The sequence below is a fragment of the Mus caroli genome, unplaced genomic scaffold (assembly GCF_978045245.1).
Source record: "Mus caroli unplaced genomic scaffold, Mus_caroli_1 scaffold_17, whole genome shotgun sequence".
Classification (NCBI taxonomy): Eukaryota; Metazoa; Chordata; class Mammalia; order Rodentia; family Muridae; genus Mus; species Mus caroli.
In genome coordinates this window covers 81680254-81703283 of record NW_028227272.1, presented here as the reverse complement: position 1 = coordinate 81703283, position 23030 = coordinate 81680254, and the positions used below count along the sequence as shown (strand labels likewise).

Sequence of the window (23030 nt, the reverse complement as noted above, 5' to 3'; positions counted from 1 at the left end):
TTTCAATTAATCAATGATCATTCATGATTATACTGGAAAATTATATCTTAGAAAGTTATATCTAGATTCGATCAAGAGGATCAAAAACCCTTCCAAATAAAATTAAGAATCTCATCACTACAGATATTAAAATAGGAATTTGTATATTTAGTTAGATGAGACCTACAAAATTGCTTAGAGGTTAAATAGTGCAAATTACAGGCTTCGATAATTACACACTTTTCCCTTACATGAATATGCAGTTGGATTTTGGGAAATCATGAGGATTGAAGGGCATGTGAGGGGAATTCTTCATTTTTATACAAGATTGATCCACTAAATGCTGATTAAAATCCCGCCGCTGCCCAGTAACTGCACAGCATCTACTTACTGCAATGGCACTCAAATAATTCTCCCAAAAAGCACAATCCTCCCTCCTTTTTAAAAATTTAATCATTTTGCTTTTTAAGGATGGCTGGATTTTTTTCAATGACTTATTTATTTTCATTTTATGTGTATGAGTGTCCAAGGAGAGCAGATTCCCTGCAATTTAAGTTACAGTTGGTTGTAAACCCCTATGTGATTGCATCCTCTCCACGTGTGCTTAGCTGCTGAGCCATAGCTTCAGAGCATACATTTATTTTATTTGGGAGGCACATACATGAGTGTTGAATTTACACCACTCCTATCTTCCTCCCCCATCCAACTGTTTACCTATGCCCCACCCTAAAATTCACAATTCTCTTTTCTATTATCATTCTTTGATGTATATAGATATATATATATGCATATATATGTATATATGTACATATGTATATACATATATATGGAGTCTAACATTGCCTGCATGTCCATGTATCCGGGGATGACTCCATAGGATTGAACAGTCTTATATGGGAGCTTGTTCCTGTAGGAGACTAGTTCTTCCTCTTCAACAGCCACTGACTACCTATAACTCTTCATGTAAGAATGGGACCTGTGGAGTTCCCCCCCCCACTGCCCCCCACCCCGTCTGTATTACCATGCCAAATGGCCAACACTCTCTGTCTCTTGTTGATAGCTCCTGGTTTAATTCATGAACACACTTTTACCTAGAAAACCTTGAGAGTTTTGTTTCATGAAACATTTTTTTAAACCTACATGGTAATAGAACATGACTTTAAGTTGATTTTTAAAGACTAAAACCCATCCTTTCCACTATGTTCTGTGGGATCTACTTGTTTTCACAATTACAAAAGGCACACTGTAGAGGACACAGGATTTATTCACAGCCACTGTTTGTACAGTTGGAGGCTTTTTGACTCTTATTTTCTGTCTGACCATTCCAGATTTTCAATCTAAGCCACATAAGGGATCACATTTCCACCTGAGAAAATGTTAAATAATTTTCATTTATTTAACAGGATAATTACTGTATATTTCAATATTTAGTTTTTCAAGGATGTACTATTATATTTTAAAGTTATCTTAAAATCTTTAAGGAAATATTCGACAATACATACATATTATTAAATCACCCTCTGAGTGTTTTTCTACTTTAAAAGATGCTACACAGACAGCCATAATAACTAAACTGCAATAGTCTGGACCCAAGTTAGAAATCCTGGACACAATACTTTCAAATAGTTCCAAGTACTTTCTTATTTATCCTGTTGCCACAGAAACTAAAGTTGGGAAGTGGTAGAATACAAAAGACATTGTGAAATATGACCAAAGGGAATTAGTGAAAAAAGATATCTTTTGTTTCAAAATGCAGCTTGCATCCTTCCCTCAGATAGCACACTGCAGCTATAAAACTTTGCACATATGTAGACGTAAGAAAAGGTAGGGGAGCCAGGGAGATGGTTCATGGGTAAGGGCACTTGCCATATCTTAGTTTGGTTCTAAGAACCCTCACAGTACAAAAAGAGAAATGATGAGTTGAATGGAAGTTGTGCGCGCGCGCGCGCGCGCGCGTGCACGCGCACACACACACACGAGGCGGGGAGACAGAGAGAGAGAGGAGAGAGAGAGAGAGAGAGAGAGAGAGAGAGAGAGAGAGAGAGAGAGAGAGAGAGCGCACAAACCTAGGAAACCTATGCCACAAAAAACATTTAACTTTAAGAAAATATTAATAGGTGCCATGTGGTGCTGACAAGTGGAGCACACTGGCAGGTGGAGCATGATGGCAGGTGGAGCACAACTGAGATGCCCCTTCTACCCCACCCCTTTATGCTCTCTTGATGCTCTTTAGTACCCATTCTTCCTCTGCTGTTCTTCTGTGAGTTGTGCATGTCCTCTCCCTGACTCATTCTGCAAATCTTTCTCTGTCTCATCACTTTGTCTGCCCCTCAATTAGAGGTCACTTTCAGACACGGCTGCTTCCTTCTACAAACTAACCTTATCTTCAGTGTTAGAGATTAAAGGTGTGTGCTAAGGGCATGTCTGTATTCCAGGCATGTCATACTGTATTCCTGGGTGTCTGAGTTGTGGCTGGATCATATCTTTGGATGTGATCCATTTCCAGAGAAGCCATGTTGTTGGATTAAAATTCCTCTACAAAGAATCAATAAAAAGTTTTCTGAAAAAGAAAATATTAATGTTTTCTTTAATATATATCTTTAATGGCCTTTTTCTACTTCCCTTTTAATACAATCTGTGATCCTATTAGATGACATAATTGAATAATAAATCTCTCAAAATATTGGATGTGCTTATATCTAGAAATTCCATTTAGTTAAATAGTTCCTACAATAAAATATTTATTGTAGGTTTATGGCTTGTGCTTCATTTTAATATTGCTTTGAGATTGGTTTGTGAATACAGAAGACATTTAATTATGTTGAGACAGCTATGGTCCAAAAATACTTAGTGCTCAAAAATATTTTAAGGATGCACTAAGATATTTTAAACCATCCACCACATTCCTAAGTAGAGTCCTCTATTACTAGGACAGAACATGAGTCACGCACACTTACAACATCTCTGCAGGTACTCATGCTGACTATAAATCTACATATGGAAAGAAAGATTCTACCCATTGCTTTCACACTGATAAGGGACACCAAAGATAAACACCATCATTTCTCCTGAAATCTCAGCCTCCTCCCTTTCCTCGTGCTTTCCAGAATATTCCTCATACTCTAGATCAAAGGGGAGCATGGGGCTCTCATTTATGAAGCAGTGAGATACAATCGTTTTATGTGCCCAAGCGTCATGCTGATATGAGACTGAAGAATGAAAGATCCCTCTGAAGGGTATTCTGAACAGTGGGACACGTGGTATGTTGGCTCCTTCTTTGCCTTTAGTCCTCTGGGTGCTCCTTCCTTCATTTGGCCACCCCTTTCCCTCCCTTCTCCCTGACCTGCAGACAAGTGGCTTCACAGAATTCCTGTCAGGTGACCAGGACATTGGTATTGTGAGTGCATTATTTCTCTGCACTCTTTCCTGCTTCCCTTCATTCTTCCATGATCTTTAACCAAGCACATCCCCTAGAGTGCAGTTTTGTTCCTGCTAATCATCCCATGTTCCTCTATAGAGTGCTCTCATATGTCTGTCTTGATCTACCACCTTAAAACAGAGGGTGTGTATAGACGACCACTTCTCATCCTCTGTGTCACAGGATTGGAACCCAAAGATACTATTCCATGCTGCCTTTTGTGACAGTTTGAGGAATTAATTTTAGAGATCTTAGGTAAAGTTAAGATTCTGGACTTCACTGTAGAAAATAATATCAAGACAACCCAGTATAAAGTAGACTTGGAGTTTATGAAGAGATTTTAACAAAGATTTAAGCACAAGAGTGTGGGGAAGAGAGGTACTCAGAGGTGTGTGGGGGGGGGGAGGGGAGGTATGCCCATATATAGGTATGGTTTTCTCAACAAAAAGAATGGTGCTTAAAGTGTCTTAGTCATCACTATAAGTACTATTTTGGGGGCTCCCATGTTATGTCTCGAAGAATCGCTAAGCCCCCAGTCCCTCTTCACCGTTAGTGAGATTATGGGGTAGTTCCATAGGTATGTCAGATAGGACTGTAGCCTGATAAGGTAAAATCACGAGTCATAAGAATTACACACAGGCCTTGATGTGCCCTTTACCATTGATGTTTCTTGTGAGATTCCTAAAACATAACAGGTTTCCATCTGGGAAAGGAGAAGAGTCGCATATGCTTGGGCCTTAAGCATTCATTGCTGTTTAAACATTTATATTGGAAATAGCTCTGCATAAAGGAAACACTGTGACTATCCTTAACCTTCACAGCAAATGTTCTGCTAGAACTCATGACTCTTGGCTTCTAAGGCTTCGGCCACATTCTACTGGGATGAGGGGCTCCTTTCCTTTCCATGACTTCCTAGTTCTCTGTCTTTATCCTGTCTCGTTTCCAATGACCCACACAGTTTCTGAAATAGAAAAAAATATCCATTCCTTATCCACTAAACACACACCATCTTTCCTCTGGTTCTATGCATTTACAGCCCCAAAACTTCTATTTTTCTTTTATTAATGATTGCTTATCGAATCTAACCAATCACTAAATCTTAATTTCTATTTTCAATAGCTTTGGGAATCATCGTCACCATCATCATCAGTTTGATAATGGTAAGGGAATCTTACTGTGCAGTTCTAGGCTGGCCTCTAATTTGTGATCTTCCTGGCATCTGGGACTGCAGTAATGGAACACAATACCTGCCAATTCTAACTTGTACTAAACCAATTGAACAGTTGCTACTTTAATCCTGGAATCCCTTATCTAATGCTTCATTGAGTTGCAGTACAATGCTTTCCTCTCCAGAGTAAAAATTATTGTTTACCATTGTCATAGTTTGTATATTCTTGGACCAGGGAGTGGCATCATTTGGAGGTGTGACCTGATTGGAATAGGTGTGACCTGGTTGGAGTAGGTGTGTCACTGTGGGTGTGGACTTAAGATCCTCACCCTAGTTGCCTGGAAGTCAGTCTTCCACTAGCAGCCTTTGGATGAAGACGTAGAACTCTAATCTCTGCCTTTGCCATGCCTGCCTGGATGCTGCCATGCTCTCACTTCAATGATAATAGACTGAACCTCTGAACATGTAAGCCAGCCTCAATTAAATGTTGTTTTTCATAAGACTTGCCTTGGTCATGGTGTCTGTTCTCAACAGTAAAACCCTAACTAAGACACCACCATAAATACCATTTTTATCATATTGCTTCAGTCTTCTAACTATCCAGGATCTTCCTGTTGCCTATTGCTCCCAATAGAGACTCATCAGCATAATATGCAAACCACTCCACCAAACAAACATCAGACGCCCTCCTCCCACTTTTTCCGCTTCTTCCCAAAAACCTCTCTAACCCGTAATGATTCTGAAGGAGATAGTTTCAAATTTAAAAATAAAATGAATTCATGTATACAGGAAATACACTTTTGAAAGACTAATTATGGTATATTTTCCCACTCAGAAATGTTAAGTCAAATGTCAGAAGTCACGAATCCCCATTAGATCAAACTCTTTTATTGTACAAATAAGAAAAACAAACCCCAAGTGAATTAAAGTAACTTTTCTAAGGCCATCAATCTTAGAATGTTAGCTCTATTTTATTGATATTATGCTTTTTGAACAAATTTCACATTTATGACTGAGGCATAAAGAGATTCTTTGTATCCAAAGGGGGATAGCCAGTAGATCTATTACACAAACCATTTAGATGATGAATAAAGTATTATTAATAAAGTATATATTACTTGCAAAATTCATGAAATCAATGAACTTAAGAAGTGAAAGTAATTCTGCCTACTACCCCTCACTCTGAGACAGCCATGTCAGAGATGGTAGGACCAGTGTTGCTCCTAGTGAAAGGTGCCCCCTGTCCCTCTGCAGAGACGAGTTGGAAGTCAACACATCAATGAAATAGCTTTGTTCTATAAAGACAGTATTTCTCTAGTCCCCTTCACAACTGTTGTGTAACAGTTTCTAATAGTTAGTAAGGGTTCCTACATCATTCTGGTCCTCATAATAAAAGTCTACCCACAAGTGCTCTGGCTACGGATTAGAAGATTTTTAGTATCTTCCAACTGGAGATAAATCATTGAGCACAGAAATGGTGAAGGTGAGAGAGACACGGCTGCTTATTCAAATCACGAAGGCTCAGAATGTATGTTCTATGAAAAGGCTGGTGCATGCTGTTTCTACTCTAAAAGTGAGACGCAGAAAAGGACTGGAGTGAAAGTTGTTCTGCTGGTCCCATCCCTTGCTCATGAATTCACAGTGTATTTGGGGAAAGTGGTACCCAGTATGGAAATAGCTTCTGACATAAATGGCTGGAGAATGTGTAGATGTCGCTGACACAGGCTTTAGACTGCTTCTAATTTGGCAACCAAAGCCTTGACTTCTTCCACTTTCCCCCACAACCACTATCTTGTTGAAAACATTCCAAGGAGCTTGTGTGTCTTCAAGGTTAAAGCAAGTGTGTCAACTCACTTACATAAAGACTGCAAATGGCCCTCAGGAGGTTGCTCAGTTAGTCATGCACTTGCTGTGGGAATGAGGACTTCAGTTCAATCCCTGGGCCTGTGAGGGGAAAGCCAGGCATGGTGGTAGGTTTGTGATGTCAAGACTGAGGATGTGAGGCAGGAAGATCCCAGGGGCTTGCAGTCAGTAACCAGACTTTCCTCTTAGGAAAGCTAAAGGTCAACTGAAAACCCTCTCTCAGAACTCAGGGTGAATAGCTCTTGGTGAGTGGTACTCAAAGCTGACCTCTGGCTTCCACATGCATATTACACACTTGTGCACCTATCGGAACACACTCATACACACAGAGAGGGGGGGGAGAGAGCGAGAGAGAGAGAGAGAGAGAGAGAGAGAGAGAGAGAGAGAACCTGTATGGATCTCAACATTAAAAGTTTGAGTATTGGGCCGGGCGTGGTGGCACACGTCTTTAATCCCAGCACTCGGGAGGCAGAGGCAGGTGGATTTCTGAGTTCGAGGCCAGCCTGTTCTACAAAGTGAGTTCCAGGACAGCCAGGGCTATACAGAGAGACCCTGTCTCGAAAAACCAAAAAAAAAAAAAAAATTTGAGTATTAATGAATTAGAATGTTAAATGAGTTATTTCAGGAAGTATGAATCATTTTAAGTGTGCTAGAGTTTATGTCAGATGTTGGCTGTATGGTCCTATAGGAAGATCTCTGTAAGTATTTTCTTTTGTGATCAGACGAGCCAGAGGGTCGACAAGAAAGGCTCAGTCAAATTGTCTTCTTTTAGCAAACCAAGGGGAAATTTTCAGATATTTTTTGAGAATAAATCAACTTTAAAGTATTCGACTCTTCTTGCCATCAATCAGTGGGTGCACGCCATGCGCGCTGTTGTCTCAGCAATTTTATGTCCTGGGGACCGAATGTGGAAGCCCCCTTTGAAAGCAGTGCAGCAAGAAGTCTGGTAGCAAGAACAACACTTACAAGCTGACATGCAGTGGGGACTAATGGCCTTTGTCCTATGCGCGGGATCTTCAAGTTCCAGACGACGATAGTATTTTTAAAGGGGTTTCATTTTCTGTTAGACTGAAATAGACTGAATACATTTAAAAAAGCATTACATAAAGATAATTCTCTTTTCTTTTTCTTTCTTCCTTCCTTCCTTGCTCTCTATATTTTTCTTAAAATATAGACCACCCCACTGAAGCTTTAGAAGCTAATGTTAGTTTGTTCTTATTGCTATGATAAATAGCCTTAGACTGGGTATTTATAAACAGCAGAATTCTATTATTTATGGTCTGGAATCAGGAAAGTCCAAGACAGAGGGACAGGCAGATATGAAGTCTAGGAGGGTCAGCTCCTTATAAACAGGCTTAGAAAACATATCTCTGTTGTCACACAACAGAGAGAGGATAAAGTGAGCCAGGCCCCCAGGTCTCCTTCTCTTTCTTCATTTACTTCCTATCTCTTTTTGTCCTTTCTTCCTCTCCTTTTCTTTTCTGGTCTTTTCTGTGAGGGCGCTAAACCCATTCCCAAAGGCTGTTCCCTCACAACCTGATTATGTCCCAGAGGCCCGCCTCTCTTAGCACGGTGGCCTTGGGTTTAGCAATCAATATAAGCACGGAGGATGGGCATAAAAAGGTTGATGCGGTCCTTCAACCACAGAACTCACTCTGGTCGGTTCCTTTTGCCTCTAAAACCAGTCATGAATGCACTGGAGCCTTGTCACCTACAGAGGACCCCTGCGTTCTCAAAGGACTCAGTGTTCCAGGAAGCAATTGGGAGGGGTTCAGGAGTCTGCCTCCCTCCTCAGCACCTCCAGCTGAAAGATGCTGGGGACTGGGGGCGGGGGAGAGTCAGGTTTTCTTCAGGGGCGTGGCCTCTAGGAGGGTGTCCACTCTCCAGCCTCACACCCGTGTATGGGTGGCATTAGTTGAACCCAGTGAGTTATAAAAATAAATTAATACTTAAAAAGGAGTCGAGTATAAAGCTAAAAGGAGAGTGTGGACAGGGTCAGGAAGAGTTAGAGGTCAATTTGGTCCTAGATACATTGTATTCACGTGTGAAAGTTCCAAATATTAAAAAAACAAAAACAAAAAACAAACAAGCAAACAGAGCACTTTTAACAAAATGAAGTTTGTACCTTGTATTTTAAACCCTTTTTGTGCAATTTTTTTTTTTTTTTTTTGGTTTTTCGAGACAGGGTTTCTCTGTATAGCTCTGGCTGTCCTGGAACTCACTTTGTAGACCAGGCTGGCCTCGAACTCAGAAATCCGCCTGCCTCTGCCTCCCGAGTGCTGGGATTAAAGGCGTGCGCCACCACGCCCGGCTTTTTGTGCAATTTTAAGTGAACACTTCCTGTATCAGGGGCAATATCTAAGGTTTAGGTTGGGTCATGGTCTTTTGTAATAATTATATTTGAAGATTATTGCCCCAGACAGTGACATTTTTACTTGCAAGCATTCTAAGACCCTCAGACAGTTACAGGGAGTGGTATATCAAGGGCAGAGTGTCTCAGGATGGACCTAATCTCGGCCATTTGGGAGATAACCATACCCTCGAAGGGAGGTCATGAGTCAGATGGATCAGAGGACGTTTTTCTCACTAAGGAGCAGGTTGATGCCAGAATATGTTATGAATATTTGGCAAGAATGTCTAACAACATTACGAGGAGTTTTGGAAACAAAGGCCACTTTATCAGGCTTATTTTTCACCCCTTTTAATAATCTTTTGTCAATGATGGGACGCAGATTTTTTGCAATCCTAGTTGAGTGGCAAAGACCCACTTCACCGAGATGTAGTGCTGGATTCATCTGAGTTTGTTGCCAGTCCTAACCAACACAAGAGATGTGTGTGCCTCTACAATTAGACAAGAAGTAAAATGTCTTATAGCTCTGAAAGGCAGGCCAGTGAATACATTTCTTTCTAACTGTAGGAAGGTATGATGGATAGTCTTCATAATTAAAGAGCTTAGAATAAAAAACACCTAAGCCTCTGGTGAGAGTCTGTCTGGGGTGGGGGGCATTTCCAGAGAGCATTATTGAAGGGAAAGACCTATCTTGAAACGGTTGGCACCAGTCCATTGGTTACAGGCCTGGGCAGAATAAAAGGGAAGAAAAAAAGATTGCCCTGTCTGTTTTCTGGCCCACCACAACATGAGCTATCAGGATTTATCCATTTAACATGTGTCCTAGGATTCTTATCAGGAAAAGGTCATATAATTTTATGATGCAAAAAAACAAAACAAACTCCAGTTTTACATATTTTTATTTAGCTAAGGATTAAAACACATGGCAACAAAAATACATACTAATAGAAGCTACACACACACACACACACACACACACACACCTCACCTGTTCTCAAACCATTATGAGCCCAACTGAAATGATCTCACAGCTCCAAATACATTTATCCAGCATGTTATTAATTTTTTATGATATAAATGGCTGCAGGTTTAGGTTTATCCAAAAAAGAAAAAAAAAAAAATTGAGTGGAGTCACAGTTCATTCTGTTGAGTCACATCGGCTGCTACTCAGAACCCATCCCTATTTTAAAATACCTCTAGAGCAGTTTTCTAAAATGTAAACACCAGCCTCCCTTTCAAAATTAGCACTTCTCCAGCAGCTAGCCACTTTCTCTTTTTACTTGTGGTCATTACTTCTTGTCTGGTCTCTTTAAATAGCAGCCGTTTGCCCTTGTCTGTCAGTCTTAGCTGTAGCCTGGGTGCTCTCTGGCTCCAGCACACACACACTTCCCTGGACTTTCTAATTGGATCTAGGTTGGCATTTTTCCCCCCTCAGCTTTGGTAGCTGGTTTGGAAGTCTACTTCCCTCCATTGTGTTAATTACTCTCTGCCATTATTTGGTTTTGTGAGTGGATTGCTTTTGTTGCATTTTGGCAGAAAAACATTGAAGGCTTCTCTCTACAGCACTGTCTTCCCAAGCCCGAGGCCTAACTTTGCATAGGGGTTTGCTTCACTGCCTTGTTAACAAAAAGAACCTTTAGTAGGAAGGTTTTCTACCATGCTACACAGTATCATTTTATTTGCTAGGAGACACAAAGTAGCAGACTTTGATCTTAACTCCGTTTTGAGACATGGTCTCTGCAAACAGCCTCAACCGGCATGGAATTCCTTACACAGCCCAAACTGGCTTAGCACGGATGGATGGCCATTTATTTGTCTCAGTGTGCAGCGCCTTGCTTGTCTTTTTCCTTTGTAAAGAAACTACATAGTTGTATTTGTATTTCACTGAAGTTGTTTTCTATTTCCTGAACCTGTATGCAAGAACTTAAGAGCAATTACCTGTAAGTCACCAGCAGTTTTCAGATGCTACAAAGGAGGCCTTTGCATGCTATGTGGCTTTACCATGTGTATATGTTATTTTTACATATGTATTATATAAGTAAATAGATTACTAAGTCATATATATATATATATATATATATATATATATATATATATATAATATTTTTTGGGTCCTTACGATGGGAAGAGGTTCTGAGAACAGATCAAACAGTGCAACAGACCTGAGAGCAAGCAAACTGGACACTCCAAGCAAGAAGGAGACTAGGAGTGGTGTACTCTATGGGCTAAACACTGCTTTGTCTAAAAGGTTAGGCACCAGAACTGTTTTGGTTCCTAGCATATTTGCACAGACATAATGAGATATCTTAGGGAAAAGATCCAACTCTCAATATAACATCTGTTCCTATTCTGTGTGCACCTTGTGACCTGAAGGTAATTTATACACTGTTTTCATTGTACCTGTGTCTCCTGTAGAATCTTCAACTTCTGGCATTAACCCAAGAATTTTGAGCACTGAAAAAATTCATGTCAAGGAGGTCAATGAGTAAAAGATAAACCATCATCATCAAAAAAAAAAAAAAATCCCTAGATGAATTGTCCCTCAGGAAAAGGCCAGTGTTGGTAACTAAAACAAAACATAAAATCTTATACAACTAATTAAAAGCTGGGTGTTGATGAAGAAGAAGAAGAAGAAGAAGAAGAAGAAGACGATGATGATGAGAGGGACAAAGAGAGAGACAGAGAGACAGAGATTCCAATAAAGAGCCAAATTTCCTGTCAGTTAAGGTCACAAGGATTTTTGTTCAAGACTTTTGGAGCCAAGACAGTGAACAGCGAAACATGTGTACTCTTGAATACTTCACATTCACAGCACTGGGCCAGTGTGGTCCCTTGTTCAGGTGCTCAAAACTGTAGGAACAATTCAAACCACAGAACACTTCTTACCCACTCCCTGGCCTATCCAAAGGTGGCTGTTTGGTGACATGCCCACTGAGCAGAACAGACATGTATTTATCCATTTAAATATCTATTTAAACTGGTGGATATTTATGGATATTTATACTCTCTCTCTCATGTGTTGGTGTGTATATGTGTGTGTGTGTATATGTGTGTGTATGTGTGTGTGTGTGTGTGTGTGAGAGAGAGAGAGAGAGAGAGAGAGAGAGAGAGAGAGAGAGAGAGAGAAACTATACACAAAACAAAATAACCTTCCTAAGGGCCTTAACTCAGGGACTTTTAGAAACACTTAAATAAATGCTGAAGAATGATGGACCGAGGGCTGAGAAAGGGAACTAAACTGAAGAAGTTAAATAGTAGTCAAAGAGCTAATTGCTTCATATCCGAGGTGAACAGGAAGTTGGACACACCTATGGCAGACATATTTTTAAAAATTCCTTAGGGACTTGAGAAGTTGATCACTGGTAGACTTAATGTTTAACATGTCCCAGGTGCTAGGCTCAAGGAGAGGGGTGGGGGGAGGGAAAGGGGAGAGGAGAGAGGGAAGGGGAGGGGAAGGGAAGGGAGAAGCAGGAGAACCATAAAGATCCAAGGGTAATTTTTCAAGTTCCTCATTAGATTTAAGTACTTTTCAAATATAAGACAATTCTCTGTGGGCGTATAAATTGTCTGATTAAGTATGTGTGTATTTTAATAAACTGTTAAGAAATAATTCTAGAAGTAATTGCCAACTTGATAGTCACCCCTACCTGTGTGTTCTCCATACTCCACACAGTATGCCTTCTTCCAAATGTAACTTTTAACTGATTACGTGTGTATAATACGTCTGGCTGGCTGCTCCAATTTCCTAACTGTGTCAACACACTTAATTCTCCCCCAACTGCTGCACATTTAATTCCCCGCCAACTGCTATAAGGTCAGTGTCATTATCGGGATTATCACCATCACTAATGAGTGAACTGACAGAGAAATTAAATAATTGGTATCAGGGCACCTAGCTGGGGAGCAGAACAGAGTTCATCACCACAGAACATGTCGTGGTTTCTTTAATATTTATTTATTATTGTATGGGGGTGCATGTGGTGATCAGAGGCACCCTTTAGAGGTTAATTTTCTCTATAGCATAGGTCCCAGGGACCAAACTCAAGGCATTAGACTTGGCAGCATGTGCCTTTACTGACTGAGCCATCACTCTGGACCATAGTACACATTCTTTACCACTGTACCACATAGTCAAATGCAAAGCAAGAATATAGCTTTAAGTTACTGTGAACGACAGTCTACAGCTGAAAGTCATGCTTCCCCCTAGAAGATGTTCTTGACCATGACACTAACCACACCTCGGCAGTGCATATATATGCCCATATTCTACGACCCCAACCTATAAATGTTACTTTACACTGGAAGGAGGAATTAAGGGTATGATGGAAATGAAGTTGCTAATTAGTTGACTTTGAAATGACTACAGAAGCCTGAATTACTCAGGTGAAACAGAGAAAAGGATGGGACCCACAGAGGCAGCTGCTTGGCCTTAGTGCTGGCTTTGAAGATAGATGGGTGGGCCCTGTGGTGGCTTCTAAAAGCTGGACAAGGCTGAGAAACAAGTTCTCCATGGTGACTAGCAGAAGGAGTCATGCTTATTGATACATTGATTTTCTCCCAGTGAGGTCTATTTCAGACTTCCAGAATGTGAACATGACGAATTAGTGTTGTATTGTCGTGGCCTTTATCTCCACAGCAACGGACAACTTATCATTTGGATACGTTTTCTGAATCCTGCACTTAAGCACACTAAGGCCTTCCAAGAAAGCAGTACTCAGTTTTAAGACTTCCTTACCTAGCCTTGTCAAAGGAAACACCTAAGCCAGTCTGAATTCCTCTTCTCTAAATTCACCCTCACCTTCCTCTAGGAGTCCTGTAGCATGGATTTAGCAATCTGCCACCAATGAGACAAACAGGCAGCCAGACAAACAAACCAAAGTATTTGATACTACAACCTTATCCTTGGTGGTCCTTGACTTAAAAAAAAAAAAAAAAGAAAGAAAGAAAAAGGACAGCAGCTTTTGCCTATTCCTCCGCTGACAAGCCCCTTGGGAACACTCCATCACAAAGGAAGGTGTGGGTGGCCAACATCCACATTCTCTATGGGCTCCAGTTCAGTCCTGCTTGACCTTGTAAGGGACTGAATGACTTGGTTCCCGCCACAACTTGGGAACAGAGCCAGCAGGGCGTGGGCCTCCACAAGTGTTGAAGGCTGCTGTGGGTTTAAGGCTTGTCTGTATAATAATGTACATATTTTCATGCTCCTCCATTGAGGAATGTCCTCTCCTCTCAGCCAAGGTTAATGTCTCTGTAACAATCAGAGACAGCATGGGTCTGGGAGGTGAGGTTGTGTCTAATGTCTCAGCCAAATGGTAGAAGGCTGTGACCTTCGGGACAGCCCTTAGGGCTGTGGGAAAGGACTCTGAAAACATGAGCTCAAAAATATATAATTCCTCAACTTTGCAAAATATAAGGATGCAATATGAACTCTACAAGGAGTTTCACAGACCTAAAGGTATAGGGGCAGCTGTACTGTGAGCCAGCTTGTCAGAAAAGAGGAGATAAAGAGATTTAGGGAGTGGCGATCACAGGGCAAGATCCCACCCTGCTTAGTATTTTGTTTATGCTTACAAAGGCGCGAACACATTACTGAGTTCAAGGTCAGTCTGGGATGGAGGGAGTTTAGGTCCAGGCCCAGGTATGGTAGGAATGGTAATTTGGGGGTGCAGGGTCCCGCCCAGCTATATTATTGTCTGTGCTTGGGCTTGCTGTCTCTTTATTAGAATCAAGGGGCTGGGGTCAGGGGGTGCTGATTCATGGGCTAATCAAAAGGGAACCTGGGGTAATGACTGAATTGATATGTAAATAAAAGACAGGGCTTTGGTCTGCAAGTTATGAGCTACTTCGGAATTAAAAAAAAAAAAAAAAAAAGGTTGTTTAGAGCAGAGAGCTGTCTGGAGCTCTCCAGAGAAAGCCAAATATAGAGAGAGCTATCTGGAAAGCTGTCTCAAGGAGAACATAGGCCATCAGCTTGTAACCCACAATTTGACTTTGAATCATCTGTTTCGCCACTCCCAGACATCCCTTCCTAAGAATGCTGCTCCAAGCCAAGGCTGGCTGGTCCTTGGCAGGCTTCATTCCTCACGCACAGGTGAAAGGATAAATGCAAGTTCTTGGTCAATGACAGCTCACCTTTTCTGTTTTAGGCAGGAGCTTTTGGTTGAGCCATTTTGAGATGCAGTCTCTGACATAGTCCTTCAATGGTTGTCAGCTCCGCCAACAAAGTCTCCTTTGTGACCTTTATGCTCTTCAGATAATCGAGACTGCACCAGCTCACATAATTCCCTTCAGCTAACTGATTGTGATGTTCGTCCTTGACAACATTCACAGAAGGCAGACATTTCTAGTCAGTGGTCCCCCTTGAGTCTATGATGCCATGAAGGACCCAGACCTTTCTTTCCTACCACATCTGTGATTACTTTATGAGAGATTACAGACTCAGGCCAAGCAGCTGGCTAGGGGTCCAATCCACATCTGAAAACCCAGCTGCAACTGGTCTATTAAGTGACCAGAAGTGCTCTCTGAGAGATTGAAATACTCACGAGAGCCCCATTCTCAGTACCACTCATTCCTCCTGTTTTTTTTTTTTTTTAATAACAGCCTATCACTTTACAGAAATGTGATGCTCCATCCACTCAGTCTAAAGTTGGTCTTAGTGATTTACAGGATTATCATCACTTCATGCTGTCCACCATATCTGTATCCAATGTCATCCCCATTCCATTCTATAGTCTGAATGTTAACGTCTACCGAAGCCATAGGTGGAAACCAGATTACCAATATGATCAATATGATAGATGGCATTAGGACATGAGACTGTTTGAAAGGGATTAGGTCATAAAGGGAGCCCTTGCAAAGGACATTAGAGCCCTTATACAATAGGTCAGAGCTGCCCTGCCCCTTCTAACACATGAGGATGCCATGAGGACTCATCTATGAACCAGACACTGGGCCTTCATCAGACATTGGACATGCTTCTGTCTTGATTGTGAACTTTCAGCATCTATAACTGTAAGAGGAAAAAAAATCTTTTAAAAATAAACTACCTAGTTTATGATATTTTGTCATTGCAGGCTGCATGGACTCAAGTCATCTGATTGTCAGATATATACTCACATCTACTAGAACAAAGACTGGGTGCTTTGTTCAGTCACAGGAGAATAAGAACGGCAGTGAAAGATCAAAAGAGTTCTGCCTCACTGGAGAAGGAAACTGTTTATAGCTTGGATGAGTATTCTCCAAAGACCTGTGTGTTAAAGGCCTGTGGTGCTATTGGGAAATGGTGGCACCTGTAAGGGGTGAAGCTACCTGGGTGTTCTACCACCTACCATTGTCAGTGTGCTCTTGGACAGGAACGTTATTCTTTCCTCTCTTTGGGTCCCTTGTTGGGGCCAGAACTGTCTTCCTCATGTTCCCTACGTGCTGTGTCAATATAGCTACAAAAGCAAAAGCCAGACAGAGACTGAAATCTCTGGAAGTGGGAGGCAAAACAAACCTTTGCTCTTTCTAATATGATTGAAGAAGTATTAAAAAAGTATAGCAAAGTAAAAACAAAATTCGAGGCTTTTGGGCCCAGGCTTGGGAGTGTAGCCTTTGTGGCTTAGTGCTCCAGGTACTGGTCATAAAACAGATAGCGACATTCCTCCACCTACCCTCTTCCTGGGTTCAATTCAAAGAATGGCACCCTGACCATTACTGGAACCTGCAATGCAAATGTGCTATCTTTAGGGGCTCTTAGATTGTTAGGGGCTCTTAGAAACTGTCTTGAGAGATAACCTGACACTTGTGACTTTATACTTCCTTGTGACTCTTAACTGGTATTTTTGGTATTTTCCAACAACGCCCTCCCCACCTCCATGAATTGTGGTTTCTTCCTTTAAATACCCCCTTACTCAGCTACTCGGGGCGCCATGGTCCTCTACCCCTGCGTGGTGTATGACCATGGGCCCGAGAACGCTCTCGAATAAAAATCCTCTTGCAGTTGCAGCAAGATCGTTTCTTGTGGGTGATTTTGGGGTGTCGCCTCTCCTGAGTCAGAACGTGAGGGAGTCCTCACGTTGTGGGTCTTTCATGATCACCCTGGATACTTTGTTACAGTAGCTGATAGGGGACCAATACATCAACTAAATACAAAAGTAAATGCCCATAGTTCAATAACTCATGTTAAACACACACACACACACACAAAATAACAAAAAATTTCCTAGACTACTTTCTGTGAGCGGCATTAGAAACTGGCAGATGTAGGAAGAATGTGGTAAGTAAGATATTATAGGAACACATGGTTGGGCTGGGACAAAGCAGCAGTGCAGCTGTATCTGAGAGGGATATTAAAGTACTAGGGTGCAATTTCAGCATAAGGGATGCTCTAGTTCTTTAATAAATAAAAAATACGATTCTATCACCACCTAAACACATATTAGTTGTGTATTTATTAATAAGCCCAGGCTGATATTAAAATAAGTGATTAAATGAGATCCTAAAAACAGGTGTGTAAAGAAGTTTGAGAAGACATATTTCTAGTGCATACAAGCCCGAAATAATCTATGAAGAAATTTGACCCTGGAGAAAATGAAATACATTCCTATGTGTGTGTATATGTGCTCTGTGCATGTGCACATGCTCATACATGTGTGTTCATGTCACGTAAGTCCTCATTTCTAGCCCTTGCTTCCTACCTCCGAGACCAACTGCCGCCCTCATTCCTTGATAATTTTTGGAGATATTCTCACCATAATCCAGGCTGTTCTTGAATCCTTTGTGGCCTTGAATGGTCTGTCTGCCTCTTGCCTGCCTGCTGAGATTATAGTCATGTATCACCAACCAACCCAGCCTCTGTCCGTTAGTGTGAGCTGAAAATATCGACATTCCTTTAAAACAGTATAGTATGGAATTGAGGATAACACAGTAGGGAGCCCTTGCAGCAAGCTGACACACACTGCCTCCACCAGGCCATGAAGGTTAAAAGCATAGTGACAGGTCATGTTCCCTGGATTAGGAGAGGCTGAAAATGTCTTTCCTTTCTCTTCCTTCTTCCTCCAAAAATCCTATGACGTCATCTAACCACAAATGAAGCATCTGAGATATACCAGTTGAAGGAAATTTAACAGCATAATTAACCAGCACCTGTCAAGGTCATAAAAAACCAGGGGTGTCTGAAATACTGCCACAGCCAAGAGGAGCATAAAGGGAGAGGACCCTTGATCCAAATGTGGTATCCCGGGACAAAAAAAGGGCATTCCATAAGAATGAGGACGATCTAAGCAGAGTATCCCATGGAACACTATATTATAATAAGACTGTAATGGTGGTAACTGGGCATAGAGCATATGGGAACTCTCTATGCTAATGTCCCTTTTCTTTACAGCTGACTTGTTTTTGAAAGTCTTAAATGTGTTAAAAAACACCCTTGAAATGCCAGACTTTCTGGCACTGAGGGAATGGTATGAGAAAGGTTCCGCGCTGCGACCCAACTTCTTCCTTACAGGTATCAGAGTTAGTGGAGCCTGCCGATAACCTAGATATGGAAGAACTCATTCTACACATTCAGTAAGCCTTCGCTGGCTTCTGGATTGACTACGCTGGAATGACAAACAGTATCTATTGTTTCTATTTTGATGACAGAATGGGAATAACAGAGAAAAACTATTTTTTTTAATGACTCCTGTTGAAGTGAGACTTAAAAGCTCAGAGGAACACACAACTTTTCACTTTAACTTTTTTTTTTTTTTTTTTTAGTTACGCTACCTCCAGATTCCAGCTTCGTCGCTGATTTTCATACTGAGTACATTACCTCTCAACCCGAGTGTTCCGTTTGATACCAGCTGATATTTCAGAATGCATAAAGATTTCATTGCGAATCTCAACTTCCTGGCTTGATATATACCTCCCCCTGAGTCAGCAGGCACCCCATTCGGGTACTGAGCGGCAAATCGTTTTGTGAGCTCCCATCACTTTGGTCTGAGAAAAAGCCTTAGCGTTAGTGTTAAGACATTCGTCGGGCAGAATAATTGAACTACTATTAAGTACTGTGACTAGAACTTGAACCTCAACCATAACACATTTAACGCTCCCGAGTGAAGAAACCAACAGAACAAAAGATAACGGGGAGGGGAGGGTGTTTATCATCATCATCATCATCATCATCAACATCATCAACAACAACAACAACCAAGGACTTCATCGCTTAAAAGTCGATAGTAATTTCCTACCTTTTCCTAAAAAGTTAACGCGAAGAAAACAAAAATCAAATTTCAAATCACACTAGGCCAGCACCCGCGCAAATCCTCTTTCAAAGCACCCAGAGAAACTAAACTGGCTTTGGGACGCCTCCGCGGCTATGCCAGCTGCCAGATCGCTCATTCATCTCCTGCGCCTTTCTAACAATCCTAACAGCCAGTCCTGCTGGCTGGACATCCCCTGAGGACACGGCAGCTGGCTGGAGCGGGCAGACAAGACTTCTCTAAGCCGGTTTTGCAGGCGTAAAGGCGAAAAGCTACTGGGGCTCAGCTAACTTCACCCGCTACCGCCTCTAAAGTGCTTTACCCAGCACCTTGCCCGGGGCAGCTGGGACCAAAGCACTGATCCCTCAGCCGCAGCTACTTAAGAGTGGCCTTTGCCAACCCCGGATGCCATCTTTCTTGGGCTCTTCGCATCTTGAATACTTAGAGAGTTTTGCATTCTGATCACGTCCCGGTGTCTTTGCAAACTTCCTCGGACTTTGCAAGGAGATGAGGATCGTCTGTTTTCTTCAATTCTTAACTGCCCAGATCCAACACTATTTACAAGACGCACAGGACTTCACTCTCCCCGCCCAGAGCCTGCCCTCATCCAGATTACCCTCCGTGCTCCCAGACTGCAAAACCTGGCGCCCCGAGACAGACCCCCTAGCACTGAGCGCCATGCCTGCAGGCGAGGGTCCGGGAGGCTGGTATAGCGAGACCGGAGGGTGGGAGACTGTTACCCCAGAGACTTACAGTCCAGGGCGACGATCAAATAGTGTAGCAGCAGCAGCATCAGGAGGCCTTGGGGGCTCCTCGCCATCTACGCGGGCGCCAGCTGGCTGCCTAGCTGAGGGTCCCCCTGCAGGAGCGCGACAGGCGGCTGGGTCCCCCAGCACTTCGCCCGGCGGCGGAGCAGAGGAGGTCCCTGAGAGGTGGAAGCAGAGGGGCGGGTCCTGTCCCGATGTCAGTCTCTCCGGTCTGGGGTGTCTCCAGCGGCTGTCGTGGGGGCAGGTCTTCTGGCCCTAGGACGTGGTGTCTGGGACAGTCCTTCTTTTGAAGGGTGGAAGAGGGTTGAGGGGAGGGCGTGGACGCGGGACGCGGTGTCCGCAGGGTCCTAAGCGAGTGGCGGCAGAGGACTAGCCTCTTGAGGAAGAACCCTGCAGGTCGGCCCCCCGCCCCCAGACTGATCCGCTTTGTGTCTAGTCCCGCTATAGGCTGCCAGCTGTCCCCAGGGCGAGGAACTGGGGGCGGGAAGAGCGCAGCCGGGTGGGATGGGCAGGGTGTGTGTGTGTGTGTGTGTGTGTGTGTGTGTGTGTGTGTGTGTTGGGAGCGGTGGTGGCTCGGTCTGTCTCGCCATGTCTCTCCTTCTCTTGGCGCAAAAAAAAACTTACTTTTCAGTGTTTTGCCTAGCGTGGGAGATTTTTTTTGGAAATTTTCTATCTAGTGGACAAAACCGCTGGCAAAGCGCTCTTAAAGTATAGGGGCATGAGCTCAGCCCCTGCCTCTAGAAAGCGGGGGTGGGGGACGGGGGTGGGGGACGACGGACGGGGACAAAGCCATCACTCAAGTTGCAAGTCAGGTCCCAAATTTTATCATCAGGCTTATCCTCTTTTGGCTTCAAGTCCTTCCTCCCCGTCCCCCCAACCCCTTAGAGAGTTAAGGTGTGTTCTGGGCTCTTGGCTTCTTCGTTGTCATCTGGAAGTTCATCTAACGGTGTGAAATATTTATCTTGTTTCTTCCCCGTTATGTAACTGCCGCCTGTGGAGTTTTCCACATGTTAAAACTCTACAGCTGCCCTTTTGTCAGGTTTATTTTTGGTCTCATGTGCTTTTAAAAGGGAAATCCATTATGAATGCTCCAGTGCGTGCTTTAAAATTGACCCGCACTTCGGAAGCGTGCACTTGCAAAGGCGATTTTCACATTTCCTCTCCAGAACTGAGGTCTCGGGCATTCAAGAAAATTGTCCCGTCTGTGTAAAGGCCGTTTTCAGGTGAAGACATTTTTTAAAAAACTCTTTAAATAAAGCTAAATAATGAATAATTATGTGTAGAGGATGGCCGATTTAGTGATGGACCACTTACAAAGAATTGAGCCAGCCTTGCGGACAAAGGCTTAAGATATACTTAGATATGCAGAGCTGTGAGGAATGAGGCATCCCCACTGTTGCCTGGGCAACAGTGATGAAAGCTTTGGCCCTCATGGGGAAGGGGAGGGGATAGAAGACCCCTGGGGGCAAAAAAAAAAAGCAAAGGCAAAAAAAAAAAAAAAAAGGCAAAAAATGGAGCTGGTAGCCCAAACGCACAAACAGTAAGAGAGTAAGGGTGTCATCTAACTTAAGACTTAAGGCGGAAAAAAGAAAAAAAAAAAAAAAAAGACTTAAGGCCTGTGCTCAGAGACGGGTTAAGTCAATTGTCCTTGACAATCCAATTGAGTCAAATTAGTCGTGAAAACTGAGAAGAGAGAGAAAGGGAGAGATATTGATCGATCGATTGATTGATTGATTCGATGTAGCCACATTGTAGAGTCCCAGTGAACCCCAAGTCTGTCTTTGGGGTCCTGACATGAGATAAAATACAGGGCCAAGGATCCACACATCTATGCAGCCCACATCTAAGCCATCATTGCTATTGTCTGGTCTTCAGTCTCATCCTATAGGATGGTTAAGACAAGTTCTTAGAACCATGGGAATTCTGAGTGGCCCCTCTAGATGGTGCCTCCTCCTTCTCTCGGGATGAAATGCCTTGGGGAAATATCCATTGCCTTGGCATTCTTTGCTTCAGTAGTTCTGATGTTGAGGGTGAGAGATGCATGTGCCTCTTTAGAGACTGTTTAATCTGATTTCTTAGATTAATCTGTCATTTTGTTGTTGGTGTTTTATGGGTCTGGGGTCACTCAGAGATTCACCATGACCATAAATAAATTTTAATAGGAAGAAGGTGGGTTGCTTTTTTTTTGTTTTTGTTTGTTTGTTTTTGGTACTAGCATCCAATGGGGAGCCAGAACAGCACCTGAGAGTGATCCCAAGATGCAGCCTCTAGACAAAGCAGCCTCAGGCATACAAAGGCAAACCCCACAAGATTATATCTATAGGTAGGGTCTAATTTAACATGTATGTTTTGTATTGGTCCTAGTCATATTTTTTGAGCAGAGTAATCAAGTTTGATTACGAAGGCAGAAACTGAAGTTAGTATTATGACCTACTACTTGCTAGAACAGCAAATTTTATAAGATCAGTCTCTTTAAAATTAATCTTTAATGTCTGGGAGAAGTGGGCTTGTAGGGTAGAGCCTGTACAAGCTAAGACCTTGCATGTTAGAGGCATTTTTTTTTTTGATCTCTCAAGTAAGTATAAACTTTAAATGCAATGTCAACCATCATAGTTGCTGTTGGTTATTTGAGACAAGCTCTCTCTATATATAGCTCTGGCTGTCCTGGAACTCACTCTGTAGACCAGGCTGGCCTTGAACTCATAGAGATCTGCTTCCCTCTCTTTCCTCATACCATCACAGCTGACCCAAAATTTTAATACATTTTTAAAAGACGAAGTTGTTATAGTCCTTCTCCCTCATCTTTGCTATAACTCTGTCTTCTTTGTTCTTCCTTTAAAAAAAAAAAAAGACAGAGAGCTTATTCTGTGACATTCTATTTAGTCATTGACTCATTCATTAACAAGCTGACCAAGGCATCTGTCCAATGGCTACAGTGTATCTCCAGGGAGAGCACTGAGTAAGACCAAGCTTTGCTCTTAATAAACTCACAGTCTCCAGGAGTGAGACAGTTCCATTTGTAAATATTTCTAACATCACATGATAACTGTTGGGATGGGGGCCACAACAGCTGGCTTTATTTTATGCTTTCTTAATGGTAGAGTTTAAAAGTAGCAATACTTAATCTTCCCCAAAGGAGGAAATGTTAGCATTCCCACTTTACAGACGAGGAAAACTGGGCTGAAAGGTGCTCACCCAAAGTCAAGGAAAAGGGGATGGTCTCCCTGATGGGCATGAGGTCAGGGCTGCATTTCTTAGGTCT

The 23030-nt window shown here is 42.4% G+C and overlaps 1 protein-coding gene across 2 annotated transcripts in view; it reads right to left on the bottom strand.

Moving 5' to 3' along the window:
- Jam2 (junctional adhesion molecule 2) overlaps window positions 1–20181 on the bottom strand; it is a 55738-nt gene extending 35557 nt beyond the window's left edge. The window contains exon 1 of one of the 2 annotated variants that reach the window (XM_021185286.2): window positions 19755–20181. In XM_021185286.2, the coding sequence (XP_021040945.1) occupies window positions 19755–19821 (67 nt within the window). In that variant the 5' untranslated portion in view covers window positions 19822–20181. The remainder of the gene's footprint in view (window positions 1–19754) is intronic. The other variant, XM_085832460.1, reaches the window with a different exon arrangement.
- Between the last annotated feature and the right edge of the window lie 2849 nt (window positions 20182–23030).